Below are 21334 nucleotides of genomic sequence, written 5' to 3'. Positions count from 1 at the left end.
AAAACCTGGATTGAATGATTACGTGAGTTATAAAATTTTCTTATGAAGTGCGATTTATAAGCTGTTTTCCAAATAATAAACTGATTTTGTACAGACCATGCGCATACTAGGGAACTAGCCTATTTGTACTACTTTTGGTAATTTAATTTTTGTTTTAAAAACTTTTTTACATAACCATTAGGTGGCACTGTTTTATGGGTTTTTCCCTTTACATTGCAACTAGCCTGCTTTAACGTCTTTATTTAATTTAGAATTTAATTTATATAGGTATATATAATTTTGTATATTTATTTTGATATTAGGATTTGTTTTGTAATATGAGGGCTATCCATTATGCCCTTGTATGTCATATTGTGGATGTGCATAGGTTCTAGGGCATATATCTGTGCTTGATCCCCATGAGCTTATCTATAGACGCATGAGGAGCTCAGAATCTCGCGACACTTTCAGCGAGAATAGCTAGACTTTTACTACGCGCCGTCAGAGGATTCTGACATACGGCGCACTTCCGCGTCCCACATGCGTGGCCTTTAGTACGCGCATGTGTGGACTGGTCCATCCGGGGATTCTGCGCTCCAGTACACCACGCTATATTAGCGTGCGGTTCACGGACATTAGTGCCGTCCAGCACAGGTCGCTGATTGGGCTTACATTTTTTAGCCCGCCCCTTCTTATTTCCTATTGGGCACATAGGGTTTTTATGCACATTGGGATATCACGGAAGGTGTCTCTTGCAACCTTCTCCTATTGGGATCGGCGTGGAAGGTGTTTCTTTCTATCTATTCCAAGTATTGTAGTTTTTCTATGGGAATCTTATCACTTCTTATCATATTGATATATAATATTTGCACCATATTGGTATTTATTTGCACCTAGGCTAGGTCACTCTTATCTGGTGTACTTTTCACTGCATGAGGGTAGATTCAGGTGTGATTTTGGATAATGTATATCCTCTGACACTGGGTACTGCTTCTAGGCTGTTTGGGAGGTCTGATTATAGGAGTTTTTATATACACTGCATGTAGCTATATATTTTTCCTTCTTTTGGTGCAATGATGTATGGTATATGGCATGTGACTGGGATGCCCTGTATAAACATGCTGATGCACCCCCCCCCCTTTCTTTTCTGTCTTTGGGGTATATGACACATCTTTACATTGTGGTGATTATCTGGATTACACTGCTCTTATGGATCAATACATGTATATTTATAGGGAAGGTGTATTGTGGGTATTCTGGCATGGCACTCTTTCTGGCACCTCTTTCTGGCTATGATGAAATTATATGTAACTATATTTATAGATTAGGTGTGCTACTTCATAGAGCTATTTGGTTGCATTTGCTCTATATTTCTATGTTGTCACATCCTTACCAGTGCCCACCTTTTGTGATTATAGATCGCGCTGGTGTTTTTATGTCCTAGACTTGGGTAAGATGAATATATTTCCACATAGTATTTTGGCCATATTTCCTGATCTACGCATGGGTCTCTAATGGTATGTACATGTTTATTTATGTGTTCTGACAGATGTTTAGTTGATGTGCCTCTGAGGAAGCGGCTTGTGGCCGTGAAACACGTGTCAGGCATTGTTTTGTGAAGTGAAGGTCTGATGTTATATCTACGCTTATCACCTGCTTTCTGGAGGATAACATTAAAGAAATAAAAGAGAACTCTGGTTCAAAAAAACCCTGTTTGTTTGTATGCATTGGATTGTGGAGTTATAGATATAGGGGTGGAACCATACTACTATTTTTATCTTGACAGTGAGAGATCTACATCAGTTTAACCCATGCAAGGTCAGTTGTGCATATCTAAGGTATGACTTAGTCTAAGAAAGAAAGGTTCAGAAAAGAAAGGACCACAGATAAACATAAGAAAGAATACGAGTGCTTTATCAAGTCATTTTGGGAATATTTTGCATTATCTTACAACTGACTGCTTGTCTATGAGGGAGGTCCATGTGAAAAATGTATGTCTTGTATTCTCAATAAAGCACTTGTGTCCCTTTAAACGACCGTGGGGGACATTTATCAAGAGTGTCTGAGACAAAATATTGGTAGGTTTTTAGAAATCCATGCAGAACTGTCTCAGACATCTTAAGATATAACTAGACAGTGCAGTTTCCTTCAAAAAATGCTGTCAAATAGGAGGAGTTTCTCATACAGTGCAGTATGTGAGGTAAAATAGCTGTTGCCGAAGTAACCAATACAGCTGCTGTATTGCATCAATGCCCAACACTGGAAGGGTTAAGCACAGAACAGCTTCACAAGACACCCAGCAGCAGGGAGGAGGAGCCCTTCACAAATCACGCCTAGTCTGCACTGCTGCACAATCTGCAGACCTGCTATTATACAATTCCTAATCTACAGCAGTTTAGGGGTGGATTTGCACTTTTCTTAACTGTAGTGCATTTCTAGAAATTCATGCTAAACTGGAGCTATTAAGTAGAATTTAGGAATGTTCTTGTTATCATGCAGAACTGTTCCTCCTGCTGGTTAAAACTGTTTAAGAAGAAAAAACTGTCGGTAATGCTTTGATAAATCTGGCCCTTTGTATGGTCCAACTTCCTTTCACCAGATATTTGTATTAACTCAAATTTGTAAACGAAAATGAAAGTTCTACTCTCCAAGAATAGATGACTTCAGATCCTTGTGTGTCCGGATCTTCCTGTGTGTTCATAACCCACTGAAAGTAACCTACCTATTTGCCAAATATCAATATTTAATTCAAGTGGGTACTACAGTGTTACTAAAAAAAATATATACACTCTATTTAACAAACACACAGAAAAATGTGAACAATTGTCTGTCTGGTCTGTGTCTATAAACATACAAAGCACATGCCAAATAAAGGGTTTAACACGCGCAGGTGATATTGTGCATGATATGAAGTAAAAACAAAATACAAATCCTTGATGGGGTGGGGAGGTGGGAAGCCAAAGACAAAGATCATTTTAAAAATCACACAGACTTCGCATATCATATGTTGCTGTCATGAGACTCTTCTGCTTCTGCGCTGACAGGCGGGAGACCCCCATTTTCATTCAGTCGCTTTGCTCTGTATGTTTCATAATGAATATTGTGAGTTACTTCTTTCAGGTCCTGGAGGTGTGTCCTGAGAAGATATAAAGGAAAGTGTAATGCAAATACTGAAGGCCATGTACTGACATTTTTCAAATGGTAGACACTTGGTTCAACCCTTACTTCTCTTCCACCTATCAAATCCATGTGATATGAGGAAGAAACCTTATATTAATTTCAAAACTTTTAGAATTTTTCACAAATGCTCCTTAAAGGGGTTCTGTGGGCCTTAAAAAAAAGCAAAAAGTGTCACTGTCCGGTGCACTTTTAAGTCTCAGAAGAAGCTAATTAAGTGAAACGGTCGTCAGGCCGTGCACCCAGCGGCACCCACTGTTATCCCACATTCCCACAATGCTGCTCACGATAAGTATCACTTTTTATACTGCGTACTATGCACAAGATGGACTATTTATGCATGCTTTGTGAAGTGAAGTGAATGAAGCAATAAATGGTCAGTAGTGCCAAGCATTTCCACTGTCTTGTTGCTGCATTGAACTGTTTTGGCTTTGAGCACACTGACAAGCTGCACACAGCAGCCTCAGCCATCCTTTCCACCATTTTTGATCTTTTAGTGCCGGCCCACTGTGCTCTATTATTGTTGAAAAAGTGTTACTTACCTGGGGCTTCTACCGGCCCTCTGCAGCTATTAAGTCCCACACCATCGCTGAAGCCGCCACCGTTTGTCACGTCTGGTGACTTGCTAATTATTCGTCTAACTAGATGAATAGCACTGCGGCTGCGCGGCCGTGGTTGTGATTAGGAGCTTACTGCGCAGGCGCAGTACGAAGTTTCCTTGTACTGCGCCTGTGCAGTAAGCTACCGATGACGTGCGTGGGAGCGAGGACATGAGCAGGTCACTGGCGGTGACAAACGGTGGCGGCTTCAGTGATGGCATGGGACTTAATAGCTGCAGGGGACCTGTAGAAGCCCCAGGTAAGTGACATTTTTTGCTTTTATTAAGGCCCACAGATCCCCTTTAAACTGTAGTTTAATCCTCATCTAAATCATATTAACAATTGTATTAAACTAAAAACTGTGTGCATACACAAACGCTTTGATGTACATTGCCATATCTGAAGTGAATATTTTGAATAATTAAGATCATTAATGCAAGAAGTATGTAATCCTCTTTAGGAATGACACCTTGAAAAGGGAGCAAATGGATTCAAGCATTCAGTTAAATGAAATGGTAATACCTCTAGGTCACATAACAGAATTGCACAATGTTGATGATCAAAGGCTGGGTTTAAACTGTACCTGATTAAAAAAAACTGATCCGTTCTTTTTTTTATAAATGGATCAGTTTGTGCGTTGGAATCAGTTTTTCATCTGTTCTCTGTTCTGTTTTTGAATGGACAGGATATGATACTAAAAATAAACTTATGCCCTGCTCCTAGTCTGGTATATTGTAGAGTGGTGAGGTGTAACGATCTGTGTCAGCAAGAGGCAGAATTCTGATTATTAGGTGATCTGCAGTATCACCTGTAATGCTGGTATATCAAATGTTACCGTGACAACAAATACAGATGGTGTAACAGGTGTAACTACACACAGAAAGATATACAATGTATAGTGCTTGGTGCAACAGTAGTACTTGATAGGTAGCTATACCTCACCAGAGGAGCTGGTGGGTACTATCAGTACAGGAGTCCACACCAGAGAAGCTGGTGGGTACTATCAGTACAGAAGCGCTCACCAGAGGAACTGGTGGGTACTATCAGTACAGAAGCCCTCACCAGAGGAGCTGGTGGGAACTATCAGCACAGAGGCCCTCACCAGAGGAGCTGGTGGGTATATAAGTACAGAAGCCCTCACCAGAGGAGCTGGTGGGTACTATCAGCACAGAGGCCCTCACCAGAGGAGCTGGTGGGTATATCAGTACAGAAGCCCTCACCAGAGGTCAGGGCTCTCTGGTGGGGAGGCGAGGTCAGACAGGCAAGGTCGGTAACAGACAGGTAATCACAGTACAGAATCAGAAAGCAATAGGAAGGTGGTAATACAGGCTGAGTCGGCAACAGGATCAGATGGGCAGAAGTACAGAGACAGTAAACGAGAGAGAGGTCAGAATCAAGCCAGAGTCATACACAGATATCAATGAAGAGCAAATGCAAAACAATAGTATTCCTTTCTAGTGTGAAATCCCCGGTTTCCTCCCGGATCAAAGCACACCGGATCTAACTAAGGTCTGAGCGCTAACACGTAGTATTCGCAACAGCAGACAGTTTGCGAGTGAAGCCGAGAGGCTTAACACTAGATTTACCAGGGCTGCGCAAATTTGCGTTAATTCCCCACAGCTCACACCTAGTAGCACCCCTGCTGAGTTTTTTAACATGCCATCAGCTCCATTGTTCTCTTTCTTTTGTTCTGAAAACACAACCATTACCTGTGAGGCCTGAGCATTTGTTTACTCTACCTCACATCCCCCACAACCAGAGAGTTCTGTTCTTTGTGTGCCAGACTGATACTGTAATCAAGGGGCTTTTATTGGTGTTTCAATGTGCACTGTGTGGGTAGAGGTCATGGGAGTGCCCAGTGCAGTAGCAAGTCACTCTCGTGCTTCACTGCGCAAGCTGGACCCACAAAGTCTGCTAAGGTTTGTCATTGCCATAATACATATGATATTTATATAAACCCACGACGGACATTTTTTTTACTTCACTGTCACTGTCGCACAGACTGCTGCAGTGCAAAACAACGCTATTGGGCACGGTGAATAAAGTCCGGTGTGAACTTCCTCAGCTTGCAAAAGACACTGCACAGCGAGAGGTATTATTATTATTTATTGTATTTATAAAGCGCCAACATATTACGCAGCACTGAATAATAATTTAGGTTACAGACAATATTTAGGGGTGACATACAGCAATATGACAATACAGGAATACAAGAAAACCAGATCACACAGCACAGTATGAGTACAAGGTAATGCTTAGTCAGTCACTGGATGGGAGCATGGAGATTAGGCAAGTTAGGTTCACTCAAATGCATAGCATGGGTTCACAGTAATGGAGGTGCAAGATCAGGTAGGACACAAAAGGAGGAGGACCCTGCCCAAAGGCTTACAATCTAGAGGGAGAGGTAGGGACACGAGAGGTAGGGGACCAGAGTTCAGCTGTGGGTTTAGAGCAATTGTGAGGGGTGGTAGGCCAGAGTGAAAAGGTGAGTTTTGAGGGCCTTCTTGAAGGTGTTGAAGGAGGGGGCTGCCCTAATGGGTGGAGGTAGGGAGTTCCATAGTGTTGGAGCGGCTCTTGAGAAGTCCTGGAGGCGTGCATGGGACTGGGTGATGCGGGGGATGGTCAGGCGAAGTTCATTGGAGGAGCGGAGTGAGCGGCTTGGTGTGTATCGATAACGTTTATAGATATTGGTTTCGCGCAAAAAATCCCGTTTGCGCGCGAAAACGTTATCGTTTCACGTGAAAATTCACGATCGCGCAAAACCAAAAATTCTGTTTTATTTTTCAGTGTTTCAAACTTTACAGAGTTTACAGCGTTTGCAGACCCAGTGTCCATCGTCCCTGCATTTGGCACAGGTGAATTTTTGACATGTTGCACAGGTAAACCTGCTGCGATTCCTGCTGCAGCTCTCTTGCACCTGGCACTGTGTTGTCTGTACAGTCCCTGGCACAGCAGCTGCAACAGCTTCAGCAGCCCGCCTTTGTGCCAATATTTCCTTGTGCTGCATGAATCGGCAACGGAGTTCCTTAGTTAGAGTGGGCGCCGGGCGCAAATATGCAGAAGTGATGTCACTTCCGCATATCAGCGGTGTCCGCTAGGGCCCCCCAAAATAGCGCTAGTGACGCCACTGAGCACTGGTGTAAAATTCAGTGCAGTTTCTAGGCTAAAATGCACCCAGGGCGAGGGTGTAAAAATTGCGCCCCCCCCCAAAGCAAGGTATGGGTGCCCGCAGTATAGGTTAGCCAGGTCTAGTTGCACTCAGTATAGATTCCCCCAGTATAGGTAGCCCAAAATAGGTACCCCAGTATAGGTAGCCAGCTATAGGTCCCCCCAGTATAGGTAGCCAGGCATAGGTGAGCCAGTATAGTTGCCCCCAGTACAGGTTAGCTAGGTGGGTGCCTCTAATATAGGTAGCCAGAATAGTTGCCCCCAGCATAGGTTAGATAGGTAGATGCCCCCAGTATAGGTTAGTTAGGTAGGTGCCTCCAATATAGGTAGCCAGTATAGTTGTCACCTGTATAGGCTAGCTAGGTAGGTAGGTAGGTGCCCCCAATACAGGTTAGATAAGTTAATGTTCCCACTATAGGTTAGATAGGTAGCTGCCCCCCAGTATAGGTTAGATAGGTAGGTGCCCTCCAGTATAGGTTAGATAGGTAGGTGCCCCCCAGTATAGGTTAGATTAGGTAGCTGCCCCCTCAGTATAGGTTAGATTAGGTAGCTGCCCCCCAGGTTAGATAGGTAGGTGCCCCCCAGGATAGGTTAGATATGTAGGTGCCCCCCAGTATAGGTTAGGTAGGTGCCCCCCATGATGGAGGGGGGAGCCGCAGCCGCGGGGAGGGCAGCCCAACCTCACCCTCCCTTCCTCTCCCCAGCCGCCCTCCGTGCTCCCCCCTCAGACTGCAAAGCAATGGGCAGGGAAGCGCTATACAAAACTACTCACCTCCCTGGTTCCAATCGCTACTCACTCGCCGCCAGTCTCCTCTCTGCATAGACGCTGATATACACGCTGCTTCCTGTGTGTGTGTCAGCGTCTACTCTGTGCAGAGAGGAGACTGGCGGCGAGAGAGCAGCGATTGGAACCAGGGAGGTGAGTCATTTTGTATAGCGCTTCCCTGCCCATTGCTTTGCAGTCTGAGGGGGGAGCACGGAGGGCGGCCTGGGAGAGGAAGGGAGGGAGAGGTCGGGCTGCCCTCCCCGCGGTTGCAGCTCCCCCCTCCATCACAGCGCCCCCCCCCCCCCCCCTCCCAACAGCGCTCAGGGCGCCTGCACGGCCCTAGAAACGGCCATGGTAAAATTATACACACATTCACATACCTTCATGTGGTTATAGTCTGTTATCGTGTTGGGTTTCCTCTTTCTGCCGTCACTGATCGTCACGTCTTGGTGCATGGAACTTAGAACACACACAGTCTTGTTTTTTTTAGGTGCATAAATTGTCAAGGAGACACTGCCACTTCTAAGCACTGAAGTGGAGAATACCTCTCGCTGTGCAGTGTCGTTTGCAAGCTGAGGAAGTTCACGCCGGACTTTATTCACCGTGCCCAATAGCGTTGTTTTGCGCCGCAGCAGTCTGTGCGACAGTGACAGTGAAGTAAAGAAATTGTCCGTCGTGACATTTCTCCCATCATCCAAAAATGGCTCCATCAGATTCATGACCACGTTCTCTGCCAGCCTCTCTCCCTCCGACAGGACAGCATCACACCTTTTAGCCACCTCTACAGCATTCATATGTTGTGAAAAGCCAGCCTAATTGCATTACAGTATCTGCCATACTGCCATCAATGCCATGGCAATGGAATGCCTCAGTCTGTCATCATTTGTCATGTCAATGGAACACTGCCAAAAGTGCCAATTGCCCTCTGATTGCATTTTGCTGCATGAATCGGCAACAGAGTTCTGTGTCTGCGTGGGTTTCCTCCGGGCACTCCGGTTTCCTCCCACATCCCAAAAACATACAGATAAGTTAATTGGCTTCCCCATAAAATTGGCCCTAGATGACGATACATACACTACATGATACATACATAGACATACTGTATGATTATGACAGGGACTAGATTTTGAGCCCCTCTGAGGGACAGTTAGTGACGAGACAATATACTCTGTACAGTGCTGCGTAATATGATACGGCAGGCATGTCTGAAGGTTTCCATCCAAGTCTCACACAGCTACTTTGTGTAAACAAATGTGCAAGGCCTTAGGTAATGGGTGGTTTGCACAACAATAGATTGAAGATAATCAACCCTGAAGACCTGTGAACATCTCAGCAGGAGTGAATAACACCTCTAGCCTTGCAACAGAAAGTAGAAAACTCGGTAATTCTAGTGTTAAGAAGCAGAGGAGACCCAATTGGCACGCCCACTCCTCTGAGCCAATGAGGAGCGGCGAACGTCTCCTCTGAGGTCAGCCGACCATCTGGTCAGCTGACGCGCCTCCTCCCCGCATAAAGGTCCTGTCTGTGCCTGCGCGCACGCGACAATGCAACCCTATGTGCGGCTGACAAACCCATCCTCGGCGTGCTAGACGCCGGAGGCACGGGTGACACACTAGGCAGAGGGATGGAGGCAGCTGCGGAGGATGCCAGACTACCCGCAGCTGCTTCCTCCATGTTTCTTACACTACCCCCCCCCCCCCCTTGAGGCGTGGACTCCGGACACGATTTACATGGCTTTTCTGGATGCAACTCATGGAACCTCTTCCTAAGTTCCTCAGCATGCATACGATAAGCTGGCACCCAAGACCTTTCTTCAGGCCCATACCCCTTCCAATGCACGAGGTACTGTATTGAGTTGTGCACCCACCGAGAATCCAAAATCTGCTCAGCCTCATATTCAGGCTCACCATTAATCTCCACGGGGGGTTGGAAAGGTTAAATCCACATGCACAGCCGCTTTCAACAGAGACACATGGAATGACTTTACACCTCTCATGTTGGAGGGTAATGCAATGACATAAGTGACATTATTAATCTTCTTGGACCCTGGGTATGGGCCTATAAATCTGGGGCCCAACTTAGCTGAGCGTTGTCTTAAGGTCAAATGCCTGGTAGAGACCCACACCATGTCTCCTATAGCAAAATCCCACTCTACAGACCGTCTTTTATCTGCCTGTCTTTTCTAGGACTGAAAGGCCCTTTTCAGGTTCTTTTTGACCAAGACCCAAATCTCCCTTAAATCTCCCTGCCAATCTTCCAAAGCAGGAAAGGGAGATGACACCGCAGGTAATGGCGAGAATTTGGGTGATCTTCCCGTAACTACTTGAAATGGAGAGAAACCTGAAGAGGAACTCTTCAGGTTATTGTGCGCAAATTCTGCAAATGGTAAGAACTTGACCCAATCCAACGGGGCATCTGCCACATAACACCTTAAGAACTGTTCAAGGGACTGGTTAACCCTTTCGGTCTGACCATTGGTCTGTGGGTGGTAGCCGAAGGAAAATGATAGGTTCATACCTAGATGATGACAAAAGGCCCTTCAAAACTTGGACACGAACTGGACTCCCCTATCTGACACTATATTCTTCGGTATCTCATGCAACCGGAAAATATGCTGGATGAAGAGTTCTGCCATTTTGCTGAATCTATCGACTACCACCCAAATAACCGTTTTACCCTCAGATCTAGGCAGTTCACCAACGAAATCCATGGACAGATGGGTCCATGGTTGTTCAGGTACAGGTAATGACTGAAGTGTACCTACAGGAGCCTGTCTGGACGGCTTATTCCTGGCACAGACTGAACAATCTCTGACAAAGTCCCTACAATCTGAGACTAAAGACGGCCACCAGACACATCTGTCCAACAATTCCTGTGTCCTAGCAGCCCCTGGATGCCCTGCATTCTTATGAGCATGAAATACATTAAGAATTTTCAGACGGAATTGCAGTGGCCCAAACAGAACCCCTTCTGGTCTCCCTTCAGGAACGTCTTGCTGATAAGGACTCAAAGTGGACGACCAATCCTTCCAAGTTTCTGTAGCTGCAAGGACAACTTTCTCGGGAAGGATGCTCTTAGGGGTTGGTGGCTGTACTGTCTCAGGCTCAAAACATCTAGATAATGCATCTGCCTTGATGTTTTTACTACCTGGTTTATAGGTATATAATGAACCTGAATCTCGAGAAAAATAACGACTATCGAGCCTGTCTAGGACTGAGAAGTTTGGCCCCCTCAATATACTCTAAATTCTTGTGGTCAGTATAGACTGTAATAGTATGTTCTGCCCCCTCGAGCCAATGCCGCCACTCTTCAAACGCGAGTTTGATGGCCAGCAATTCTCGATTTTCAATGTTATCATTTCTCTCGGCGGGAGAAAACTTCAGAGAGAAAAATGCACATGGGTGTAATCTGCCCTGTAGACCGGAGTGTTGAGACAGTACAGCCCCAACCCCGATCTCTGATGCATCTACCTTAACAATGAAAGGATAAGAGATATCCACATGACGTAAAATGGGGGCGGAGCAAAACAATTGTTTCAGTGAGGAAAAGGCCGAGTGAGCTTCAGGTGACCAATTATAGGTATCAGCCCCCTTTTTGGTAAGCTCTGTGAGGGGTGAAACCACAGAAGAAAATCCTTTGATAAACTTTCTGTAATAATTGGCGAAGCCAAGAAATCTCTGGAGTGCCTTCAGTCCCAAGGGCTGTGGCCACTCCAGAACGGCAGAAACCTTGTTAGGATCCATAGAAAGTCCAGCAGTAGAGATAATGTATCCCAGAAAAGGAACCTCAGACACTTCAAAAAGACACTTTTCTAACTTTGCATATAAAGAATTCTGCCTGAGCTTCTTTAGCACAAATCTCACATGCTTTCTATGTTCAGCCACGTTGGGGGAAAAATAAGTATATCATCCAAATACACGAGTACGAATTGCCCCAGGACTTCTCTGAAAACCTCATTGATTAGCTCCTGGAAGACGGCTGGAGCATTACAAGATACTCATAGTGCCCGTCGGGTGTGTTAAACGCCATCTTCCATTCATCACCCTCCCTTATCCTTACAAGGTTGCATGCCCCTCTCAGATCAAGTTTTGAGAAGATACATGCATCAGTAACCTGAGAGAATAAATCGTCAATTAAGGGGAGAGGGTAACAATTCTTTACAGTAATTTTGTTCAACTCTCTGTAGTCGATACATGGCCGCAGGCCGCCGTCCTTTTTCTGTACGAAAAAGAATCCCGCTAGGCCAGGGACCTAGAAGGACGGATAATTCCCTTGGCCAAGTTTTCCTTAATATATTCCTGCATAGCAAGCTTTTCAGGTCCTGAAAGTTTATACAAATGACCTCTAGGGGGCATACAACCTGATCTTAACTCAATGGGGCAGTCAAAACTCCGATGTGGAGGAAGCTTGTCTGCCGCTTTGGGACAAAATACATCAGCAAAATCAGAGTACTGAGCAGGCAAACCTTCCATTTGAACCTTGGTAGCGCAAACCGTGACTTTCTCCATACAATGATGATGGCAAAAGGAGGACCAGCTCAGCAACTGTCTGGAACTCCAGTCGATCTGAGGGGAGTGTTTTTGCAACCACGGCATACCAAGGATCACTGTGGAAGTAGCCATTTTAAGAACAAAGTATCTGTTCTTTATGCAATGCCCCCACCTGACATAACAATACAGGAGTCTGTGATAGCGGTTGTTTCCCCTGCAGTGGTGAATCGTCCACTGCAGTAACAAAGATTCTACGACCCAAGGAAACAAGGGGAAAACCAAACTTAACAGCAAAGTCATAGTCCATGAAATTGGCTGCGGAACCCGAGTCTATAAAGGCCTGGGTAGATCGGACTTGATCTTTCCAGGTGATAGAGCACGGGAGCAGTAACCGATTTTCTTTTAGAGGTAACAAAGGTTCGCCTAGGGTAGTACCTCCAGCTACACCTAGGCGATACATTTTTCCGCCTTCTGCGGACAATTGTGTACCATGTGACCTTTCTCAGCGCAGTATAGGCAGAGTCTCTCAGTACGTCTCCTAGTTTTCTCTGCCTCAGTCAATTTTGATTGTCCGATTTGCATCGGCTCATCTTGAGGACAAGAAGAAGTAGGAGCAGAGAACGTGATGGAATTGGACAGTTTTGGGTTCTGGGTGACTCAACATTAGATCAGCAACAGCGTCAGATAACCCTGACAAAAAACAATCTAGAAGAGCAAACTGTCCCCATCTGGCTGACACCGCCCACCTTCTAAATTCTGCAGCTTATGTTTCAACAGTGTTATGCCCTTGTTTGAGAGTTTTTAACTTCCTCTCTGCGGTCACTGCTAAATCGGGATCGTCATACAGTGGTGTGAAAAACGATTTGCCCCCTTCCTGATTTCTTATTCTTTTGCATGTTTGTCACACTTAAATGCTTCTGCTCATCAAAAACCATTAACTATTAGTCAAAGATAACCTAACTGAACACAAAATGCAGTTTTAAATTATGGTTTTTATTATTTAGTGAGAAAAAAAAACCTCCAATTCTACATGGCCCTGTGTGAAAAAGTGATTGCCCCCCCTTGTTAAAAAATAACTTAAAGGTGCTTTATTACACCTGAGTTCAATTTCTGTAGTCACCCCCAGGCCTGATTACTGCCACACCTATTTCAATCAAGAAATCACTTAAATAGGAGCAATCTGACACAGAGAAGTAGACCAAAAGCAACTCAAAAGCTAGACATTATGCCAAGATCCAAAGAAATTCAGGAACAAATGAGAACAAAAGTACTGTAATTCAAATCTATTAGTCTGGTAAAGGTTATAAAGCCATTTCTAAAGCTTTGGGACTCCAGCGAACCACAGTGAGAGCCATTATCCACAAATGGCAAAAACATGGAACAGTGATGAACCTTCCCAGGAGTGGCCGGCCGACCAAAATTACCCCAAAAGCGCAGAGAAAACTCATCCGAGAGGCCACAAAAGACCCCAGGACAACATCTAAAGAACTGCAGGCCTCACTTGCCTCAATTAAGGTCAGTGTTCACGACTCCACCATAAAAAAGAGACTGGGCAAAAACGGCCTGCATGGAAGATATCCAAGGCGCAAACCACTTTTAAGCAAAAAGAACATTAAGGCTCGTCTCAATTTTGCTAAAAAAACATCTCAATGATTGCCAAGACTTTTGGGAAAATACCTAGTGGACCAACGAGACAAAAGTTGAACTTTTTGGAAGATGCGTGTCCCGTTACATCTGGCGTAGAAGTAACACAGCATTTCACCAGAAGAACATCATACCAACAGTAAAATATGGTGGTGGTAGTGTGATGGTCTGGGGTTGTTTTGCTGCTTCAGGACCTGGAAGGCATGCTGTGATAGATGGAACCATGAATTCTACTGTCTGCCAAAAAATCCTGAAGGAGAATGTCCGGCCATCTGTTCGTCAACTGAAGCTGAAGCGATCTTGGGTGCTGCAGCAGGACAATGACCCAAAACACACCAGCAAATCCACCTCTGAATGGCTGAAGAAAAACAAAATGAAGACTTTGCAGTGGCGCAGTCAAAGTCCTGACCTGAATTCTATTGAGATGTTGTGGCATGACCTTAAAAAGGCCGTTCATGCTAGAAAACCCTCAAATAAAGCTGAATTACAACAATTCTGCAAAGATGAGTGGGCCAAAATTCCTCCAGAGCGCTGTAAAAGACTCGTTGCAAGTTATCGCAAACGCTTGATTTCAGTTATTGCTGCTAAGGGTGGCCCAACCAGTTATTAGGTTCAGGGGGCAATTTCTTTTTCACACAGGGCCATGTAGGTTTTGAGGTTTTTTTTCTCACTAAATAATAAAAAACATCATATAAAACTGCATTTTGTGTTCAATTATGTTATCTTTGACTAATAGTTAACGGTTTTTGATGAGCAGAAACATTTAAGTGTGACAAACATGCAAAAGAATAAGAAATCAGGAAGGGGGCAAATAGTTTTTCACACCACTGTATATAATTGCCATAGTTTTTAAAAATTCCTGCACTGAATTTAAAGCCTCATGACCAGTGGGGGGACTATAGGCCCATGACTGTGAATCTCCAGATAATAACGTCTTTATAAAAGTAACTCTCTGACTCTATGAACCTGAAAAGGCAGGCCGTAACTCAAAATAAGAAAGGCAACGATTTTTGAAATTTTGGAAATCAAACCTATGCCCTGAAAATCTTTCAGGGAGAGGTATCCGGGGTTCCATAACAAAAGGGGATGACACTAGTGCATTAGGCGGTTGTAAGGTGCGCACCGTCTCAGAAAGCTGGTCTATCTGAGTCTGTTGGGTGTTTACTGTGGTGGTTAAATTGTTAACAGCCGTTGTCAGGAGTTCAACCTGACTGCACAGTGTCTCCATAGATATTTTGCTCTGCTGTTCTGTAATGACCTGTGTCAGCAAGAGGCAGAATTTTGATTATTAGGTGATCTGCAGTATCACCTATAATGCAGATATATACCTGATTATAAGGTGATCTGCAGAATCACATATAATGCTGGTATATCAAAAGCTGCCATGACAACAAATACAGATGGTGTAACAGGTGTAACTACACACAGAAAGATATACAATGTATAGTGCTTGGTGCAACGGTAGTACTTGATAGGTAGCTATACCTCACCAGAGGAGCTAGTGGGTACTATCAGTACAGGAGTCCTCACCAGAGGAGCTGGTGGGTACTATCAGTACAGAGGCCCTCACCAGAGGAGCTGGTGGGTATATCAGTACAGAAGCCCTCACCAGAGGTCAGGGCTCTCTGGTGGGGAGGCGAGGTCAGACAGGCAAAGTCGGCAACAGACAGGTAATCACAGTACAGAATCAGAAAGCAATTGGAAGGTGGTAATACAGGTTGAGTCGGCAACAGGATCAGATGGGCAGAAGTACAGAGACAGTAAACGAGAGAGAGGTCAGAATCAAGCCAGAGTCATACACAGATATCAATGAAGAGCAAATGCAAAACAATAGTATTCATACCTAGTGTGAAATCCCTGGTTTCCTCCCGGATCAAAGCACACCGGATCTATCTAAGGTCTGAGCGCTAACACGTAGTATTCGCAACAGCAGACAGTTTGCGAGTGAAGCCGAGAGGCTTAAGAAGCAGAGGAGACCCAATTGGCACGCCCACTCCTCTGAGCCAATGAGGAGCGGCGAACGTCTCCTCTGACGTCAGCCGACCATCTGGTCAGCTGACGCGCCTCCTCCCCGCAGGTCCTGTCTGTGCGCGCGCACGCGACAGTGCAACCCTATGTCCGGCTGACAAACCCGTCCTCGGAGTGCTAGACGCTGGAGGCACAGGTGACACACTAGGCAGAGGGATGGAGGCAGCTGCGCAGGACGCCAGACTACCCACAGCTGCTTCCTCCATGTTTCTTACATAGTGGACCAGAGTTCAGCTTTGGGTTTAGAGCAATTATGAGGGGTGGCAGGCCAGAGTGAAAAGGTGAGTTTTGAGGGCCTTCTTGAAGGTGTTGAAGGAGGGGGCTGGCCTAATTGGTGGAGGTAGGGAGTTCCATAGTGTTGGAGCGGCTCTTGAGAAGTCCTGGAGGCGTGCATGAGACTGGGTGATGCGGGGGGGCGGTCAGACGAAGTTCATTGGAGGAGCAGAGTGAGCGGCTAGGTGTGTATCTCTGAGTAAGATCAGAAATGTAGGTTGGACAGGTTTTGTGGACAGATTTGTAGGTCAGATACAAAATCTTGAATCTGATTCTGGACTGGATAGGAAGCCAGTGGAGGGATTCATGGAGGGGAGCCGCCCTGGTGGAGCGAAGGGAGGAGTGGATAATTCTGGCTGCTGCATTCATGATGGACTGCAGTGGGGCTATTCGGGTCATAGGGAGACCAGACAGAAGGGCCTTGAAGTAATCGAGGTGGGAAATTATGAGGGCATGGATGAGGAGTTTGGTGGTGGTAGAGGTCAGGAAAGGGCGAATCTTACAGATGTTACGAAGGTGGAAGTTGCAGGACTTTGTGAGGTTTTGGATGTGGGGAGTGAAGGAGAGTGCGGAGTCCAGGGTGACACCCAGACAGCGGACTTGAGAGATAGGGCGATTGGTAGTGTGGTTAACAGTGACATGCACATCTGGGAGGTTCAGGGATGACCGGGGTGAGAAGATCATAAATTCCATTTTGTCTAGATTTAGTTTCAGGAACCTAGCGGACATCTAGGAGGAGATGGCTGATAGGCAGGAGAAGACCTTGTCCAAGGTAGTGGTGGATATGTCAGGGGTGTGGAGGTAGATTTGGGGGTGTCATATGCATACAGATGATAGTTAAAACCCATGGAGGAGATAACCTTGCCAATGGAGGATGTGTATTGGGAGAACAGTAGGGGGCCAAGGACCGAGACTTGGGGGACTCCCACTGAGAGGTGGTTGGGGGTGGACGAGGACTCATTGAAGAAGGTTGTGAGGGAGCGGTTGGAGAGGTAGGATGAAAGCCAGGTCAGAGCGAGGTCGTGAATGCCCATGGAATGGAGGGACTGGAGGAGTAGGGGATGATCTACTGTGTCAAAAGCTGCTGAAAGGTCAAGGAGGAGGAGAATGGAGTATTTACCTTCAGCTTTAGCTATGGCAAGGTCATTGACCACTTTGGTGAGAGCCGTTATGGTTGAGTGGGCAGGCCAAAATCCAGGGGTAAATTATCCTTTCAGGCCCAACCCTCTGTCTTACTGATTTCCAGGGCTCACCCGACTTTGAACCTGGTTTAAACCCAGTACTAAAATTGCTTTTTGACTCCCAACACTACTGTCTCAAAAATGTTATATTAATCCAACACATTCTCTATTCCCACAAATTACTCTTCCTTTTCACAGTTTTCCACCTCTTCCAGATCTACCATTGTCTTAGATCTCTGCTATCCCCTGGGCCGTCCGGACCTCCGCATCACATATTTTGTGGATTGGTGCTCTAATAAACCTTTACAAGGATGAATAATCTCCTTTCTATATGCTGAACTTTCTTTATCTGTTAAATCCCATAATTTATAGGGTTCAGACACATGATTTATGAAAGAATGTTAGCAATTACCTTTCGTCAATCAAAAGTGTTTATTGGGATTTACAAAACAGTACAATAAAAGTATTCAAGGGGTTACATCGGTATACATTAAGTACTTAAAGTATTAGCTTAACCGGTTCAGCGCCTCAGTGCCGAAAATCTCATGCATCCGAGCAACGTTCACCTCCCATTCATTCGCCTATAACTTTATTGCTACTTATCACAATGAATTGATCTATATCTTGTTTTTTCCGCCACTAATTAGGCTTTCTTTGGGTAGTACATTTTGCTAAGAATTATTTTTTTCTAAATCCATTTTAACAGGAAGATTAAGAAAGAAATGAAAAAAATTCATTATTTCTCAGTTTTTGGCCATTATAGTTTGAAATTAATATACGCTACCGTAATTAAAACTCATGTATTTTATTTGTCCATCTGTCCCGGTTATTACACCATTTAAACGATGTCCCTATCACAATTTATGTTGCCGATATTTCATTTAGAAATAAAGGTGCATGTTTTCAATTTGCGTCCATCACTATTTATAAGCTTATAATTTTAAATAATATAATAACATACTCTCTTGACATCCATATTTAAAAAGTTCAGACCCTTGGGTAACTATTTATGTTGTTTTTGTTTTTTTTATTGTATTTTTTTATTTATTTATTTTTATAAAAACTGCATGTGGGTATTTTTTGGTGTGGGAGGGAAACTGCTAATTTTAAATGTAAAGTAATATAATTGTTTGTATTAAAATGTATGTGGGTGCAGTTTACTATTTGGCCACAAGATGGCCACAGTGAGAAAAGTCCTGGATGCGAACGATCTCGCATTCAGGAACTAAAATGCAGAGGACAAGTTTCCTGGGGGCAGAAATACCTCGCTCTCTGGATAGAAAGCATCGGTATTTCTGCGGGGAAGTTAGATCGGTGAATGGGAATTATATTCCCATTCACTGATCGGGGGGCTAGCGGCGGGCGGCGGGTGCGCGCGCGCCCGATCACGCGCATCGGGCAGGGAAAGCAGCAGTGCCTATCTGGATGAGGAAGCTCGTCCAGATAGGCCGAACTGGTTATAACATTCAGTATATCACATATAGCATGTTTATTACATAGTGGAGAGGGTAAGAAGAAAATCAAGGAGAAAAAAAATGGGTAAAGTAACATACTTAAACAAATAAGGACATACATTTGTCTATCCAGCGATCCCAAACTTTATTAAACTTGCCCAGGCAGTTTTGATGGGCATATAACAATTTTTTATAAAGGAGAGATTGCGTAACTTTGGTTTTCCAGGTTTCTAATGAAGGAGGGATAGGAGAAAGCCATCTATAGGTAACACATTGTTTGGCCACAAATAGAGTTTCGGTTAGCAAAACTTTATCAAATTTGGGAGTATATTCATCTAAGAGATTTAATAGACATGATTTTTATCTAGGGAAACGGGAGAGCCCATCAAATCATGCAGGAAGTCAGTGACCTTTTTTCAGAAGTCTGCGATTGGGGGACATTGCCAAATAAGATATGAGAAGGATGGATTGAGAGCTAGACATTTAGGACAAGCTTTAGAAGCAGAGGGGGAGTATCTGGTAATGTGGGCAGGAGTGAGATAACTCTGATGTAGGGTATATAACTGCGTTTCAGGCAAGGAGAGACACGTTTAGGGGAGGACATGCAGTCATCCCATTCCTCCTCATCAAGTTGCACTCCAAGGGCAGTCCACTTTGCCATGGCTTTGTAATGCTGGGGGGGGGTCATACTTTCTCAACACACAGCGCAACAAGGCTAAGTAGCTGGATAATGGAAGAGGCTTCACAGATGGACACAGGAGTAATAAACAAGGGAGCAAGATTGCCCAGAGCAACTGCAGCTCTGGGCCGCCTATCAGGCAAGATGCTATGTGATACAATACACAACAGACGTAGTCGGTAACAGGCTTGGGTCATACACGTTAATTCAGATGTCAGTCGTATTGAAAGGCAGATTCGTAGTTGAGAGGCAGGCAAAGGTCGGTACACAATACAATATTACAATAATACAATACTGACTGACTAGAGTACATATATACTGCGCTGATGCGAAATATATATGAAATGTAGCTCTCAAATAACTCACTAGCTAAAGCACAAGTAATGACAATTAAGAAGACAGACAACAGACAGACAGACAAAATGCCAATCTTGTCACTGTTTCAGCGACGGCAACATTCACACTGAGATAGATAAGACTAACAGGTAGGAGCAAACTAATGGCAACCGCTGCTATAGTTTGTCCTCAAGAACAAGGCTAGAAGGAATACTACCAGTCACCAACGTGGTGCTGGCAGAATCTAACTACCAGGATCAAAAGGACTTCACTGACCCCCGCAGGTCAGCAAACGTCCAGCAGACATGACAATACAGTGCAAGGCATTATACATTTACAATAACAACTTTCACAGCATAGACCCAACGACAACTCAGAGAGCTGAGGGGTCTAAAATTGGAGGCAGACTTTTATGCTGGCATCAGCCAATGGATGCAGGTATGCAATTTCCCACACAGCTGAAAGGTAATCATTCAATCCTGAGCTGGTTTGATTACCATTTGCTAGCTGAAATACTAATATAACAAATGCATGCAGTACTATGCAACAACATGCATACAGGAAATCCAGGGCCATCTGGCTGGAGTTCAACTGCAGCAAACCATAGGGATAATCCTGACAGCATTTTGAACCGCTCTGAACTGCAGACTGATCACTGCGAATGTGCAACCAAATGCAAGCAGACGAGTTAGAACTGCCCAGTTGCAGCTCCACTGCAAGCGACAGAACATGCTACAGGAGAGATCCTGACAGGCTTTTTCTGTTATAGGTGTGGTATGTGGTTCTAATAAAATCTGGTATATCAAACCAATATGGTGTTTGCGTGGGCCATCTTCTTATTCTTCCATAATCGGAGAACGATGGTTACGGGTAAACCATTTGGAAATTGAGCATGCAGAGCATGACACAATTGAACATACATAAACTGATGAATGGGTAACAATGAAAATTGAGTCTGCAAGGTAGGAAAAGAGAGGACATTGGAAGTGTGTAATATTTGACCCAAATATACAATACCTTTGTCTGACCACATATTAGTATTCCCAAGTTTTGCTAGTTCAGAGAGAGAAGGGTTATGCCAAAGAGGGGTATGATATTCTAAAGAAGTTTTAGGAAAGATCTTATAGACTGCTCGCCAAATCAAAGTTGCCTGTTTTAAAATGGTATTATTAGGTAATTTAGAAAGTAGGGTACCTTTAAAGTGAATGGGAAGCGCATTTTTAAAAAAAAATGAAGCAAATACTTACCTAAAGAGAGGGAAGGCTCTGGGTTGTATAGAGCCGTCCATCTCCTCTCTCAGTGCTCTCTATCCTGTGCTGGCTCCCCCCCCCCCCCCCCCCGTTTCAATCCCCCGCCGAAAGGGTATTTGGAAGTCTTCGGGAGCCGTGTCCTCCCAAAGACGTGCGGCTCCATACTGCACAGGGGTGAGCGTGCAAGAGAGCGTGCTTGCGCAGGCGCAGTACAGGGCCAATTTTCTTCAGGAGCACTCGGGCTCCCAGAAGACTTCTGAAGCCTCCTTCGGCCGGGTAAAGCAGTATTTGACTAATTTAGTCAAATACT

At 44.7% G+C, this 21334-nt stretch overlaps 1 protein-coding gene across 3 annotated transcripts in view; it reads right to left on the bottom strand.

Annotated features, from left to right (window-relative positions):
- Positions 1-1876: 1876 nt before the first annotated feature.
- Positions 1877-21334, bottom strand: part of SEPTIN3 (septin 3) — a 298561-nt gene continuing 279103 nt past the window's right edge. For all 3 annotated transcript variants that reach the window (XM_068240225.1, XM_068240226.1, XM_068240227.1), the window contains one exon: positions 1877-3115. In XM_068240225.1, coding sequence (XP_068096326.1) covers positions 2980-3115 — 136 coding nt within the window. In that variant the 3' untranslated portion in view covers positions 1877-2979. The remainder of the gene's footprint in view (positions 3116-21334) is intronic.

The sequence above is a fragment of the Hyperolius riggenbachi genome, chromosome 6 (assembly GCF_040937935.1).
Source record: "Hyperolius riggenbachi isolate aHypRig1 chromosome 6, aHypRig1.pri, whole genome shotgun sequence".
In the NCBI taxonomy this organism is placed as follows: Eukaryota; Metazoa; Chordata; class Amphibia; order Anura; family Hyperoliidae; genus Hyperolius; species Hyperolius riggenbachi.
This window is presented reverse-complemented; position numbering and strand designations above follow the sequence as displayed.